General features: G+C 41.7%; 1 protein-coding gene across 1 annotated transcript in view; it reads right to left on the bottom strand.

The window, feature by feature from the left end:
• Positions 1-266: 266 nt before the first annotated feature.
• PCSK2 (proprotein convertase subtilisin/kexin type 2) overlaps positions 267-14,750 on the bottom strand; it is a 105,967-nt gene continuing 91,483 nt past the window's right edge. Inside the window, exons 9-12 of the mRNA XM_068405101.1 lie at positions 12,700-12,915; positions 11,327-11,427; positions 8,488-8,715; positions 267-3,723 (exon numbers count right to left, since the gene is read on the bottom strand). Of these exons, the coding sequence (XP_068261202.1) occupies positions 3,237-3,723; positions 8,488-8,715; positions 11,327-11,427; positions 12,700-12,915 (1,032 nt within the window). The 3' untranslated portion in view covers positions 267-3,236. The remainder of the gene's footprint in view (positions 3,724-8,487; positions 8,716-11,326; positions 11,428-12,699; positions 12,916-14,750) is intronic.

Here is a 14,750-nt window from a genome sequence, read left to right as displayed (position 1 = left end):
CCACCTAAGTAACGCCCAAGGCTCTCCCTGGCCTGCGGCCTTAATCGTCTATGTCCCACCATATCACAGAGTTAACATAAAACCTGTTAGTCTTCATCTGTTGCTATCAGCTGTTTTGCAGGATCATGTTTATTTTCTCAGTATCCAGCACACGTGGGATACACACTTACCTACCAGTATAAAAAGCAGAGGAGTAGAAAGTCATCCCGCTTACAGCAGCATATTACCTCCCGTGTCCTTCGGATAGGCAATGATAATAGGACCTGCCAGTTTACAACAGCTCTTTATTTTACGCATATTATAAAACATCATCACAGGGCTTTAGTTAAACAGTGTTCACCTGTTTCAAATCATGAGCTTCATTTCCTCCTTTATTATAAATACTAACAAATTATTTTCCATCAGCAATACCATAAAAACTTAGTCTAACTGGACATATTTTTCAGTAATCCCCGATGCAAAAATCCTGAAGAATTTGAAGTAGATCTCTATATTGTATACACACTTAGTTTTATATATACTTCTATCAAAACTCACCATTTCTGTAGATCACTCATTATCGTGATCTTTCACTTAATAAACTATGTCAGCATTATGAAAATAGGAACAACCATCTAGTTATTTTGCTGCTTTATAAGATATTTAATGATTGAACAGAGAACTGCAAAATTACATGAATGCACTGGAAAGTCATGTACACGTTCATTGAAGATTTCCACATGGACTTTTCTTATTCCAAAACTTGTTCCGCATTTTAGAAGTCCTTCAAAAGCTTCCAGTTATCTCTTTGAACACATACATACACACAAAAAGTTATGATATGTGTATATGTATTATACATTACATACAATATGTAATTCTATATATTTATAAGCAAATATGTGTAACACACTCTGAATATACATGTCGTATGTAATATATATATATACACACAGAGAGAAAGATACCACAGAGTGTGTCATATGCATTTAGACATACAGGTGTATGCATAAATATAAATATATATATATATGGTAAATTTTTCCCTCTGGTATGTATATGCTGCTCTTTCTGAGAACTGGGTGCCTGCCATGGAAACCTACTGCCATCAGTGCGATCCGTTCACTTCCAAAGACACCAGCAAACCTGTCCCCGACTCATTTAACTTCAGTGAGTTTTGGCTCGTGCCTCATGAACTCCAGTTCATGCTTTGAAACTGACCCGTCTTGTCCTTGGGTTAAGTTTTAAATCACCAAATTAAACGCTGTGGGCACTATAATGTATTTGAACAAATAATCAAGAGCACTTCAAAAATAAAAATCACGCGGGGCCTGAGCCTTCTCCTGCCGACGCCTGTTTTATCCCAGTGCGACTTGATTGTTCGAAGGGATGGCTGCACGCAATGAGGAACCTTTTAGTAGTGCGAGGCTGCTTGTCTGGGCTTGAGAGTGTAATTCACATAGACTTTGAGTAGATTGAGCTGTTTATTTTGCATTTGGATTTGTAAAGGAAAGAACAGGCCTTTACGGAAAGGTAAAAAATGGATATTCACTAGAAATAACAGCATAGATTACACATTAAGTGAATCGTGTGCACCATATAACCTTTGGGTTACATTTTTAATTTGTTAGATAAATATTTACTTACTGAATGTGTTTCTACTACTCTGCACCTGATTAACCAGGACAACTCTTATTAAAACGTTTTAGATGAATACTCTGCATATTAAAAATACATAATAAAATTCTGAAACTAGTTACTGCTAAAAAGTAGATCTTGGATCCTGCAAAGATCCAAAGCACCTGCTTAAAATTGGAATTTGAGTAGGTCCACTGATGGCCTTAACTGTGTCTAAATATTTGCAGAATCAAGATCCTTTATTTTTCCAACATTAAATTTGGGATCTCACACCTGAGAACATGTAGTGGGTTACTACCATGAGTAATCTCCACCGAAGAGGATGTTACATCTTGCGGCAATAGCCAGAGCAGATTCTGAGGGTGGGAGACACTGACTTTACTCACGTATGAAAAGTGCAGGTGGGACTGACGCTTTAAACAGCAAAGAGCAATGATTAGCAACACATCTTCCTAAACACACATTTTATTTCCCAAGGCCAACTTCATGTTACACGTTAATAACTTAGACATATTTTTCTCCTTAAATATATTTGTGTAACATAAAAATAACAAATCTCTATTTTTTAAAAATGAAATTTGAATAAAAAATTGCTTTGGGACTGAAACTGCCTACTTCAATTTTCTCCCACGGCAATTTACTGCCAGCCAGGTTGTAAACCCCAGAAAACAGGGGTCTGTGTTTGGAAATGCTGATGCAGCCCCATCTTACGCTGCTGTAGTACGTCTCAGTAGAGACAGAGCAGATGCACTTTTGCACACAGGTTGCCAGAAATCCTACAGCTCATTCCCTATGTGCTCATTCTGATGTAAGATGGTAAATCGATTTAAATTGCCAAAATTAAAAAAAAAAACACAAACAACAAAACAAAAACCAACAAAACTGAAACTTGTGCTTCTAGAATGCCCTGACCCTGTTTGCAAAGGACTTCCCCTTGTCACCCAGCTTTGGCATCGCTTTGCCTTCCTGTTGAACCATTCTGTGGCTGAAGCGTTAGTGTGTATGTTGTATAAGTGTATGTATTAAAGAAAAACTCTCAAAAGAACTGGATTTCTGCAAAATGGATTGGTAATTTTTCTTCATCTCTGAAGTATTTCTTTTTGTAGGGTCTAGCGCTACTTTGGTTGAACCCAATGGGGAAAGTCCCACTGAAGTCAGTGATGCAGAAGGAGCTGTTAGACATTCAAAGATCTCTCCATCTTTGTGATCCCCTCTCACAATATTTTTAAAAATGTGCCCATTATCACCGACTGCCAATGTTAAAATTCACTCTTTTTTTAATACAAACAACATTTACCACAAAAATATGAAGGGAAAAGCCATCAAGTTGTTTGCAGGTTATTACCTATTCGTATGACACAAAAGAAAAATCATTTACAGTCACAAACTGTACATAGTATTCAGTGGGGGACAGTATATTGGTGGTTTAGAGTAAAAAAAGGATTGCTTCAGTGGTAATTAAAATAATTATTGATGAGATATAAGACTTCAAAATCAAGAAAGTGTGATAATTTGGCTACAGAGACGATCATTGTAGTATGTCTAACACAGAGGTTTGGATAGTAGAAAGGTGAGTAGAGGGATCGGGGGAAGGAAAGACACCGTCATGCAGAACAGCACTAGTTCTTGCTCAGTATGCTCTTCAGGCTCCTCTCCACTGCTTCATCTAATTCTTCTTCCAGCTCTTCTTTCTTGGACATGGCCAGTTTGGACTGGTAATCTTTTACTATTTGGTCTATATACGGTGCGCTCTGAGTCCCGTGTAGCATCAGTGTCCACTCCTTCAGCACGCCCCGCTGTGGCAGACTGCCGACAAACCCAATCTCTAGAGCCCAGGTGCCTCGGGGGTCTTCTCCCCAAGTGTGTGTGGTCATGAAAGGCCATTTGTCAAAACCCACCTTGGAGTCGTCATCCCTGGGGCGCCGGCTCAGTAAAATGGACTTGGTTCCCATGGGCGAGGTCATATTGATGTTGAGGTCTCCTCGCCGAGTGGAATTCACAGTTATAACTGCTTGGACGTGTTCAAGGTATCGGACAAAGTTTTCCTTCCCCTCACAAGCATCAGTTGTGAGTGTGAGGACCAGCTTGCCACTTGGTGGTATCTTTCTGCAGGTCAAAAGATAAGCAAATTAAAAGGATATACACAGCATGACATGGCTCACGCTAAAACTACTGGGTTTTGGTGCCTCACAGAAAAATCTGTACTATTTCCCTTATTAATACATGGAAAAGTAAGGAAATAATAGTTGCAAACTTAGCCAGAAAAAGAACATTTTCTTTTTAGAAAATGATATCAAAACCTTAATTAGAAAATACATTATGAAACGTACATCTACACAAAGAGAAGGAATACAATTCAGAAGTACATACTGCTCTTTAAGAAATATTAACATATATGTAATAGTTGCCTTTACTTATCCCTACTATATTGGTGATTGCATAATGATGTGTATATTCAGTAAAAGAACCATGAGCAGTCAAGTCATGTCAGACAGTCACCTTAAAAGACGGCAGCGAATGGCTGGCTGGAGTCAGAGGAGCCGTTGCACAGAATTTCTGTGCAGTCACATTACAGCCTGCATCCTTGTTCTGATGCGGAAACCAGCACAAACATGGGATCCCAGTGTCAGCTCAAGTGAAAAATATTTTGCCATGAAAACTGCTATCCTTGAACTGCTCCTGTACAGGAACGCACACACCAAGGAGAGAAGTCACACTTGTTTACTGAGTTGCCAAAGTGCTGCACCTTGAAGTCACCTGTCTTGTGACTTCAGTCCTTATGAAGGCAAACACACAATTAACTGAAGGACGTCTGTCCCAAGTACTATCAGAAAGCCAGACCCACTGATGGAGCACAGGCTCAGTCCTGCTGCATTTATTTTGCAAGGACCCTGTCATCAAATGGAAACCAGATCCCTGTTATCAGTGCACAGGGCTCCTTTGCTGGAGAGAGTCGGATGTCTGAGGACACGACGCCTGGAAGCTGGCACCCAAGAGGATAAAACCACTTCATGTCTGGGCTGTGCAACCACTCACAGCTGTTAATGGTCCTAGCAACATTTGTCAACAGGATGAATTACACATAACAGAGCAACCTTACACCAGTCGGTGCTCTTGGCTCCCTGCGTGCTGGGCACACACAGTGTGTTTGTTCCCCACTGGGGCTGAGGAAACCCATGAGGCAGCACCATTTCCAAAGTGTGCCTCGTAGGTTGCAAGGAAGAGGCGAGAGTGTGCTGGGGGAGAGCAAGGTGCCTCCATACCTGCCCAGCTCTCGCAGGGGAGGCTGGTAGCCACTGTACGCTGGGCAGTCCTGCTCGGGATCTCGGCGCAGGCCCGAAGGCGCTGGCGCCGGGCCCGGGAGCAGCGCCCAGCCAGCAGCCGAGGCTGCCAAGTACCTGCTAAACCCCTCCGGGTCAGGAGGCAACTGGCAATTGCCAGTTGCCTCAGAAAGTGGCTGGCAAACTACACCAGAAGCGTAAACAAAATTCTCTGTGTCCTCACCGTCAGCATGCTGTGAGCAGTGTGACGCTTTCCTCTGTCCAAAAGAAATACTTGAAAGACAAGAATTACTGCAATCATTAAAAAAAGAGAATAAGTCACGAAAGACTCCAATCAGCTTGTCATTACCTCTTCCAGCGGCTTCTCCCTGACCTAGGTTTTGCAGTAAAATAAGACAGAGTCCCTTTTAAAGGGCATTGACCACGCTGCGGTAATGAATACCACCTTTTCAAAAGAAGTGAGTACCGGCCTTTTCCCTTTGCTAATGAAATAGTGTGTTCTTCAGAGACCAGTGTTTCATTCAAGCCTAGCTTCCAGGAATTCTCCTCTTCCTGATATAAGCTCCAGGTATTACAGCTTAGTACATCACTAATTGGCTGAGGCCAGCCTCTGCCCCACTTTCACAGAGTGTTGCCTTCTTGGGAGTACTTGCAGAGTAAAAAGAGACATTCAGGTCCAGATCCTCAACACGTTTAAACATTTACCTTAAACTGAACAACCTGCATTGTTCTGAATCTTATGGATGCCCTGGAGCAGCAGCTGGTACAACATAAATATTATATAACTAAAATATTCAAACATACAATTATAATACTCTCAAGATTTATTTCGTGTGCCAAAGCACAAGGAAAATGCACTATATGCAGCCAGAGATGAAGGATCATAATCTCACAGTTGACACATGCTTGCAATTTCTCTGCATGAGAAGCATCATCCTCAAAGCAACGTGAATTCACGTTGTCTCATAGCAAACTCACACAGCGGACAAAGCTTTGTCAACAGTGCTTCATTCTGAGAGTTGTGGTAAGTGCTTTATATCTCCTCTGGTAAATGAGGGAGGACACCACAGCGTGAGTCTTTTCTATCAACACCACAACCCAAAGAAATGAGAGCAGTGTTACCACTCCATCTGCTTTGCAGACAGCCCGACAGCCGCAGACACTTTTCTCTCCACCTTCTTAAGTGCTGCAGTGCAAAAGTTCTCTCAGCTCTCTAAAACAAATAAGAAAAGGCTTGCTCTGTTTCCCCCTTGCCTATTAATTAGGATCCAATACTCTCTGCCTCACTAGGCTAATTACTATAGTCCAGGAGAATTTCCGCAAAGAGATAAAATGAACCAGGTGTGGTAGAAAAAGCCTGACACAAAAGGAGCACAAGAGATGGGGTTTCTACACCCTCACAATGTGCCGCTGCCCAATTGCTATAAATAAATATATATATATATAAAAAATATATTCACTTTTACATGAAGTGTAGTATGCAGTTAGAGATGAGCGGGGGAGCTATCCACTCTCTAGAAGCACACTCCTGTGCTCCTGTTCCTCAGCTAACGGAGTATGATGTCCTAAATCATCTTTGTATCTCCCTGAACCAACCAGATTCAGACTTGTCTGGTTTTTTTTTCAGACCCAACAAAAATCCCTTTTCAGGGAAAGTTCCCATTGCTGACAAGCGTTTCTACATGCAGCAGAGAAATGCTGCCCTACAATGCTCATTGCTTTCAGCACACTGTATATTCTAGGCTGTCAATTCTTTCCTGGCCTGTTTCTGCTAATTGACAGTGCTGCTCTGGTACACACCTCTGTATCAACTACTCACCTACCTAAATCTATATTTAATATGTATTTTATATATACAGATATCTATACTTATATAAAATATATATATAAGATGTTGCTCCAGCAAGGCCAAACTAGAACAATAACCCAATTACCCATAGCAGAAGTGCAATGTAGTTTTCATTTCCAAGGAATCTCTGGAGATGCTGGGACATAACTAGTTTTATTTACAGTATAGTTCATAAAATGTAGATGTTGCGAGCCATGGTGCTTATTATCTCCTGTCAGTGACATTTTCATTGGGGGATGTAAATATTACAGCAGCCCTATTAACATATAGATGTGTCAGGTAATTATAGGGGGGCACCCATACAGAGCACACACTGAGATGACACTGCAGTAGAGAGGAGGCTTAGGTGGTGACTGACTTACTTGAACTTTACAACTCTGTGTGCTGTAAGCACAAAGCCTGTTCTGGGGGCTGGTCTCCAAAGACACCAATACAAGGCGGTGTGTTTCTCAACTCTGGAGCTTGTTGGGCAATGACAGCAATAGGGGAGCTTTACTGCAGTTCCAGATCCCAGGGCTGGAGGAAATGCACCATCACCTCTGCTTTTCTGTCTGTTCAACAGCAGAAATGGGACAGAAAAGCAAAGGCAGAAGGAGAGTTGCACAGCACATGCCCAACTGGCTCAGTCTGTTGCCAGAATACCTCTACCATGTTGTCTAATGTGTGGAGCCAAGCCTACAGAAAGAAATTTCCTCTCTTCCTCTAGGATGCTCCCCATTTCAATAAATGGGGCTGCACTAATATAAATGAGATTATTTGTCTGTATTTAAATTATGAATAAACTGGAAGTAGCTCAAAATTAGCTTCAGCACTCTCTCATTTGTTTCCTACCTGTGAGTGTGTGTAAGCCAGATAAATTAAAACTCAGATCTCGGCTGTAGAACCTTGGATCCTGCAAATACAAACCCATCTGGAGGCTGGGAACAAACTGACCCTTTGCCTGGCTGAGCTATGTGCCAGGGTGGCATACTGGTTTGCTTTCTTTTTCCAACAGAATAATGATGCCTTCAAAAATGGCACTGAAAAGTCAAATTTCAAATGGTATAGACATAAATTGGCCATTATTAGGTTAGTATTTCAAATAATTAAATTTAACTATAGCTGTTGCAGTCAATTAGTATTAATTCATTCACTTGTTGACTCATTCACTTCAGCACATGAAGGTAAATCAGAAAATAATTACACTACCTAGCCTGCAATTAGAGATTTGAAGAACATAAACCAAACACAATTAAATGCTGTAGCGTTCAAACTGAATCCCTGGTACCTGTAGATGATTGTGTCAGTCTTCTGGAGATAAAATTGTCTGCTGGAACATGTCACAGGAGATATGACCCTGCTGACAGGTATTTCATGTGGCAGCAGTTTATGTAATTTACAGTGCCAGCCTCCCAGATTTTCACTTGTGCACAGGCTCTTTATTCACAGAAACTTTGACACAAACATACCTGTAAGTACTCAGGAGAAAGGGATGTTGCTATTAACACTACTGGCACTAGCAATGATGATACAGATGAACTGTAGAATGCACTCCTCTAGCAAACCCGGAACTGAAAGATCACATAGTTTATTTTACCAACTTAATGAAATAATTGGAATGCTACTGGTAATGTTAGGCTTTCTGAGAAAAAAAATGTTCATTATGTTTCTTTATCTATGTCTCTGTCAACATATTTGCATGCTTGTGGTCTCCTAAATGCCTGGAAGAACCCAAACACATAGACTGGACTATTCACTTACTCAGGTTCCTGTATTGACCCTCCAACACAGTGGAATCTCTCGGGAACAGTCTTCCAGTCTTTCGCCATCTTAACCATTGCTCCTGCATCTAGGACACCGTAGCCAAACAAATGGTTGAATTCCAGCCCAACGCCATTTCTACGCCATTGATGAACCTCGTCGTGAAGCTGGTTCCTCTTGGAGGTGAGCACTGTCAGATGCTGCATGTCTCTCCATGTCAGATCCAAGCTGTGGAAGAGCAACACGGAAAACAAACAGCACAGTATTTCCAAGCAGATATTAAAGAAAGACAGTGTGTTTGAGTAAGCCTTTTGGTAAAATTTGCTTCTATGAACCACACAGAAACTGTATCTATACACATATCAATAACAAAGCTTCTGTTGATTTCAGTGGGAACAAGAATAGGTTTTAATTGTATAGTACTTCCCCAAAATATATTCCCCAAAATTGTAAAATCATTTCTGATTGTTTCCCTGCTCTTGAAAACAACTGCTTTTAACCACACATTATAGATCCATCATGTAATTTTAAGCTAATAAAATGAGTAGGGTATTATACCAGATCCTGAAAAGAATACAAAAAGGACGATGACAGAATTTTGCCTAGCCGTCCTCTTAAGTCTTGCCCTATTTTCCTTCCCTGCTCCTCCTGCTTTCCCCATGGACCTTCCAAGGTTCACCCAGAGAAGCCCGAATCTGATGACACTGATGAACTGTAACAGTCAAGGTGTTAGTAATTTCAGTGCTCTGTGAACACAGGTATATGGGCTGTGGGTGGCTCTAGGTCTGCATTATAAGGTATGGCAGAGGTTTGTCACCTGCGATATATTAGCATGGATGGATGCAGTCAAATAACAGTTGTCTAGATTTCATGATCTTTTCTCATCATCAGCTCTTCTGTTCCTAGATTTGCTGTGATTATGATGACAGGAAGGGCACTTACAAGTTATTATTCTGGAAGCTTTAGAACTGACATTCTAATTCTACATAACTAAAGCTATTCCAGTTGTTTTATGATGAACTCTTTCAGCAGTACAATATGTCTGATTCAAACCATCAACCTAAAAGGATCTGCTTTTCAGCTTTCTGTGCCCCAAGTAATAAGCACGTGTGCGTGCTGAATGTACACCAGAATAGCCAATTACTGCCATTTTTCCAAGGTGACACAAGATAGCTGAAAGCCAGACATCACTTGCATCATTCTTACTGAAACCTTTTAAAAGCTGCTACATATCTTAAAACCGTACTTTCCATTTCACAGATTGGTCTGGTTTTAGAGACTTATCAGCCATATATTGTATATGAGCTGAGAGACACGTGGCAGGCAGCAGTCGTCTGCATGGGAAATAGTTAGCCATTCCTGCGAAGGCTGCTGTAACTCACCCAGGGGAGTTCTGCACACTAAAATGGAGGTTTAATAGAGCCAGCCGGAAAGGAGGTGGGAGACACTGACAGTCCTTTCTATCTCCCACCTCTGCCCCCACCCTCCTTCTCAGCAAAGGCTAGAAACCCAATTGCAAACCAGGTAGATTAGCCTGATTTCTACTTGTGATAGTTTGGCATGATTCCAGCCTTCATGGCTAGCCCAGATAAAGAGTAATGGTAATTATTACTGAGATACTATGGTTGTAGTCCAGGTTAAACATGCAGTGGTCAGAAAATTCATTAAACCTTTATATTTTTATGGCCATAATTATTTATTATGTCATGGCTATCCCACTGAATGCATTTGATCGTAGAAAGATTGATCATCTAAAGTTAAAACACTTGGCATCTGTGTTTTACGTGTATAAAACCTGAAAAATGAGACTCAGCCCAAGTTGTGCTCTAAGCACAACAATCATTGCCCTGCTAATGATGGAAACTTTTGTCTCCTCTGCCGAGTCTTCATTCTTCTGCACACTGTTGAAGAAAACTATGTACCTAGTGCTCACTTCCTGCCATGGTTACAGCAACTGAAGCTGGATACCTGAGCAAATGTTGTCTCACTTCATAAAATAATTTAACACAAAGTAAAAAGATGGTATAGGTTCTTGTAAGGAAAACTTTTCCTAATCATGAGAGAAGAAAATAATGAATATACAAGAGATCTCCAATGTTATTAATAGCATGGAGATGGTAAATAGACAATGGAAATTTATTCTTTCACATAACAGAGCAATGATGTAGCACAGAAGCAAATTACCAGCAACAAGTTACGAAAAAAACAAAGGAACCATTCCCCACCACCATCGCCAAAAACTCTTCTTACTGTGGAACTGATTGCCACTGGACAATACAGGTGCCAAATACAGGCAAGGGGAAAAAGAGTTAGACCAATACAAGGAAGACACATCTGCCTATTAAACAGGACAGGCTGACTGCTCTCTCCCCAAACCACTGATTGCCAAAGCTGTTGTTGAAAGATTGCTCTTAATCCCCGTTCGTTGTACTCTCCCCTAAGCATCTGTCATTGCAGACAGTATGTGGCACAAGATGAACTCTTGTCTGATACTATAGGTTCGTTTGTATGTTTTTGTAGGCTGGGCATTCCCCACTGAATATGTGGAGAAATGAAATAATCTCTCCCTCCAAACAGTGCTGGAGAAGACAAACCCCTGGAAGCAGTGGATGGAGAGGACACAGAGAGTGAGTCAGCCAAAATGTATCTATTACACGGCTTTGGCAAGACCCTCGCTCCATCTGTAAGTCACCGAGCATGTCACTGCTGTAGCCGGCAGCTTGTCAGCTGCTCGTTCTAGCCCCATGCCACAGCCAGCCAACTTGTATAATGAACAACATTAAACAAACCGCAGGCCCTCTCCTCTCTAGAGCTCACAAGGGGTTTCTCAACACCATACTTAGCCTCCAGGGCCAAGGCGAACACTCCGGCTGCTTCAGGGGCAGCTGCAGACGTTCCTGAGTGACGCAGGGTGCAGTTGCCATATAAATCCGTTGTAGCCTGCAATGATATGAGACGTAATTAATGAAACTAGCTAGTCCATTTTCCTTGCAGCTACAGAGTCAGAAAAATACAGAAAGTGGAGTTTGTGTCCTTGCTCCTTAGAGTACTTTGTGTTTGTTCCTAGGTTCTGTTTTCTCCTTTAGAATAGTGTATCAATTTAAAAACACAGTGATACATAGTTACAGAAGGTGTGAATGCAAGAATAGCTTATGATATAGAAAAACAATGTTCATTACCACTTAGAAGTCATAAACTCATATGGATGTCATTTATTTCCTACAAACACAGTCTAACCAAAGGCCTTAAATTCCTTTGTGGTTATTGAAGGATGTGAAACTAGAATTGTTAGCATTATTGAGCTTTCTAACATTTGTGCAACTCCAGAACCAACAGCAGTACCAGGCTGCCATCTTCTATGCAGATTAGTCACTAGAGGAGACCAGAAGGAAACCTTAGAAGCAGATTTTATGGTGATAATTACAAAGGTGCCACAGATCTGATATCAGGACAGAAACCATATTTTTCCATCTGCTGCTGCACAGGGGCATTTAGGATGCTACAATGTGTGTTTGGGTTCGAGACAGGGCCAAGGAAAATGTATAGAGGCTTTTGGCAAAGACTGACCTTGAGTTATTACACCTGAATTTTCCACTCTGTGAATCAGACTATCTCCTGGCTAGTCTGAAGGTGCTGAAGAGCAGTAAGCAGTACAGAGAAGAGAATCCCAGTTACACTTGAACAGAAACTGCCTATTTTCCAGTTGTAGGTACAGCCCTGTAGGGGACTTGAGGATGATGCTCCGCACTGCTCAGTGTGAGACTGAGGGTCATCTGAACCCCCACATCTCCTCTGTAGGTGACTGAATGTTTTTATGCTCTGTGCAGCTTCTAGCACAGCAGAACTCTGGTTCACAACTGCTCTGCCAGTACAAGTAAGTATGATCTCAGATGTAGACACTTTTTATTTAGATTTTTACAGAGACCTTTTATCACACTGTCCTCTGGAAAGAGTGCAATTGAACTTCTGAATCTGGTTACTGACAAAAGAAAACACCAACTATATGAAGCTCTAAGAGATGGAAGATCATTGCTGTTCTCAATATTAATACCACATCTCCTCAGCTGACAGTTTTGGCACGATCGTGTACTGCAGATGAGAAAATATCCATCTTGACAAAGGACCATCTGCTGCTCCAAAGCAGGCAGAGTTGTAATAGGTCACAGGAGCGCACAAAGACAGCAGCAACAGGACAATAATATCTGGACTCACCACGCCAGCCTCCGGATTTCTCTTCCTCCCATTACTAAAGGTGGAGGCTAAAGTTGAAGAGCAGCTTTCATCATAGAGAGCTGTCCGTCCATCATTTATAGCAGAATTGATGGAGATTGTCCACATGCTCGATGCATAACCATCACAGTTACAGTCATCGTAGCTGCCCCCATCGCCAGAGGCCCAGACATAGATGCTTCCTTTGCCACCTCGGCCCTGTGAAAGGGGAAAATTGACCCTCTTGGGTTAAATCGCAAATAGGAGAGAGCAGCTACTTGGAACTGCACATCTAATTGTAAAGCTAGGCATCTATAAAGGAGAAAACTGGTCCAAACAAAATATACATCAAACTTAAGCTGAAATAACATGGACTTCTGCAGGTTATTAAATCCGGTTAACTGGCAGCCCCAGCCAGTTCTGTTACCTTATGTACACAGAGCACTTCCATTTATCTCCTGTTTTGCTCGACGCCCTGAAGGCTCCTGTGCCAGATGCTAAGACATTTTATGGATTCATTAGCGGTTATGTCAAGGTCTAAGTGCTATGAGGAAAGTGTTCTTTTAAAAGGGATATAGGTCATCTCACACGCTGGGTTTGTAAGATCCGATTAGGTTCAGGCAATGGCTAAAAAACTCTGTAAAACTGGCACCTTTTTCTCTCAATAGATTTTTCTCCAAAGTTATCACTGACTCAGAGCTGTTCTTCTGACAAACCAGCTTCTGCTACTAAGCAGAAAATAAAGTTATGGGACCATATGAATCATCTACAGAAAGATGGTCTACCAATTACACTAAGAAGGTGAGAGATGGGACGGGAGAGACTGAAGCTGAAGGGCAGCTATAAAGGCTTCCCATTAGTTAAAGGAAAGAAATACATATCCTCTCCCTGACTTGCAGGTAGGCAAGGGGTGGGAAGGGATCAGCTCAGCTTCTTCTTCTCATCCCATACTAAGAAAGAGGTAGGGGCTGCCTGGAGGAGGGTTAGACCTGAGAAGCCCGACACTCAGGGAAAGATCAGTCGTGCTGAACCCAAAGCTCAGATCTCCCACTGATTCCAGCACAGCCACCATTTCTCTCTGCATTTAGTCTAATGTAATCCAATGTTTACTTCCAACAGCACCAGACGGGAGCAAGGCCTCAATTTAACATACTTATATGCATTGGGCAGAGGGTAAGAAAAAAATCTCTTCTGGCCTCTTCATTGTCCAGCATGAAACTGAAGTTAAAGAACATACAAACACAGCAACCTGCAATGGTATTTTAAGAGGGAACCTCTCCTGCCAGGAATTTAAATCAAATCTGAGCTCCCAGCAGTAGCTTCTATTTTTCATCATACCCCACTGAACAGAGCAACCTCATTATTTCAAGCACGTTAGTGAGTTGCATTATAATCCACTAAATTGCACAGCAGGTTTGCTGCCACTGGGGTACATTATATCTCAGGACATAGATTTTCATAATAAAGATTATAACTATGAAAAAGCTTATTGAAATCAGTCTAAGAACTCCCACAAAGATCTGAGATCAATCATCTGAGTTTTAAGGGAGGATATTATTGCAAAAACATATACTCTAAGAACAAAACAATTCCAGCAAATTATTTACAAAAAATAAAAGAGATCAGCATAACAAGAACAGTTATGCCTTTTTTCCCTTTGACTTTTTCCCCCACAGGGCCCAGCCCTGGGCTTGGGACTCACTTCAGAGGCTACATCCCAAGCTTTGCCATCATGCCCACGTACACCATCACAGCACCTTGCCACCATCTGCCTCTTTCAGACAGCCTTGGTGGCAGCTCGAGCACATCTCTGTCTGTCCCAGAAAGGCAGGCTGCTCCCCAACGCAGAGAGCAGGTGGCTGCTGGTGCCAGCAATAGGATGTTTGGCACGTACAGAGCCGTTCTTAAACAACTTTTTCCTTCCAGCCATTTTAAAGGGAGAGGAAACACTTCATTTTCATGGGATAAACTCACAAAAGTAGCTTGGTGTCTGGAAGTTAGCCTCTGCAGCGTCCAGCACGGGGAAGGAGAGTTAGCCCTCCTTGGCAAATCGT

Source organism: Nyctibius grandis, chromosome 1 (assembly GCF_013368605.1).
Source record: "Nyctibius grandis isolate bNycGra1 chromosome 1, bNycGra1.pri, whole genome shotgun sequence".
NCBI lineage: Eukaryota > Metazoa > Chordata > Aves > Nyctibiiformes > Nyctibiidae > Nyctibius > Nyctibius grandis.
Note: the sequence above shows the minus strand (reverse complement) of the source record. Positions and strands in the feature narration are given on the sequence as shown.